The sequence below is a fragment of the Labeo rohita genome, unplaced genomic scaffold (assembly GCF_022985175.1).
Source record: "Labeo rohita strain BAU-BD-2019 unplaced genomic scaffold, IGBB_LRoh.1.0 scaffold_1113, whole genome shotgun sequence".
Classification (NCBI taxonomy): Eukaryota; Metazoa; Chordata; class Actinopteri; order Cypriniformes; family Cyprinidae; genus Labeo; species Labeo rohita.
Genome location: NW_026127245.1, coordinates 1 through 1,422, shown reverse-complemented (window position 1 = coordinate 1,422; position 1,422 = coordinate 1). Strand labels below are relative to the sequence as shown.

The following is a 1,422-nucleotide window of genomic DNA, read 5'->3' as shown; positions in this document are numbered from 1 at the left end:
TATATTAAATCTGGGTAGAAAGAACTTACCTTAAAAGAAGACATCCGCTCCCTTTGCCATCGTTGTTTATGTTTGAAGCTGTAACTCCGTGTATAGTTCAGCCACGGCACTTTGCGCATGCGCAATAATGTCAAGTTGACCGCTCAAATGAAGAAATAAAAATACTGAGTTTGCTCAACTTTCTTATTTGTGTTCATTGAGAAAAATATAGTAAACATTGAGTTAACTTGTTTTTATGTGTAAACTCAACATTTTGCTTAAAAATGTGTCCACTTGACTTACATTTTTAAACTGAGTGAACAATTTGCAAGTTGGAGTTTTTACAGTGCATAGAAAGCACCAGACTGTGAGATATGAGAAAGGATGCAGGGATATTTGGGCCATTTCACAGTTCAAAAGGTGTGAAAGAAAGCTTAACACTTACGTTTGCTGACTCAGCTTCTCAGAAAGTGTGACCCTTAGTTTACGGAATTTAGATGTGTGAAACTGTGGGTGTGTGAATGACGGTTAAAAAATATTGTTCCTGCTACAAAACAGTTTCTGTGTGTTAGAGAGGGGCATTAAATCCAAGCAAAGACACGTAAAACTACATTCTCGTTTGAAGGGAAGATGAGGCTGTTTGTCATGAGCGTCTCTGTGCTGCTGCTGGTTCTGGGTTTTTCATGCATCTCATCTGAACTTGTAGACAAATTCAGTAAATGCAGAGACTTTTTTTTTCATGAAAAGCCTCCGGTTATCCCTGGCGTTCTGAAGGATTCAGCCGCACTGTTCAATAATTATAAAATAATCTGTCAGCGATATGAGGACAGTGTAAAGTATGCAACCCTCTATGACACAACAGGGAAGATCCCGATTTTCTCAGCTTACAAATACACCGGAATACAAGAATACAAGGAAGTAACTAATCTTCCCTGGATGATCGAGTCACAGGTGACTTTTCTTACAAATTACTCAAATGTAGCATGGAAGCTTATATATAAAGCAGAATAGTTGTTTTAGTTCTTAATTGTATTCTGTTTTTTCGATATTGTTCAGCTGACTGTTTCTTTTATTATTATTTCTTCTTTAGCTTGAACCTGTAGGTCCTGGGATCCGTGAGCCATTCATCAATCAGGCGATCACTGGAGACTACTACAATAACCCAGAAACTGTTAGTCCCGGTCACTTATTTCCAGTCCGTTATGCAGCTGATAGAGAAACTGCCAAGTCTACGTTCACTCTCACCAACAGCATTCCACAGAAGAACAACTTAGAGGAACGCATTTGGAATCGCACAGAACAAGAGATGAAAGTTATCATGGATGAACACTGTCGTGACCAGAACAACAAGAAGACCTTAGCCTATGTGTTGACTGGAGCTTTGCCTGGTGACAGTACACTGAAAAACGGAGTGAACATTCCCTCTCACAAGTGGATGGCATT

At 39.2% G+C, this 1,422-nt stretch overlaps 1 protein-coding gene across 1 annotated transcript; it reads left to right on the top strand.

Moving 5' to 3' along the window:
- Positions 1 to 514: 514 nt before the first annotated feature.
- Positions 515 to 1,417, top strand: LOC127157569 (endonuclease domain-containing 1 protein-like; the record flags this gene model as incomplete). The annotated part of the gene is made up of 2 exons (XM_051100791.1): positions 515 to 930; positions 1,070 to 1,417. Coding segments are annotated over exons 1-2 (669 nt in total), but the record flags the coding sequence as incomplete, so codon positions are not given.
- Positions 1,418 to 1,422: the final 5 nt, after the last annotated feature.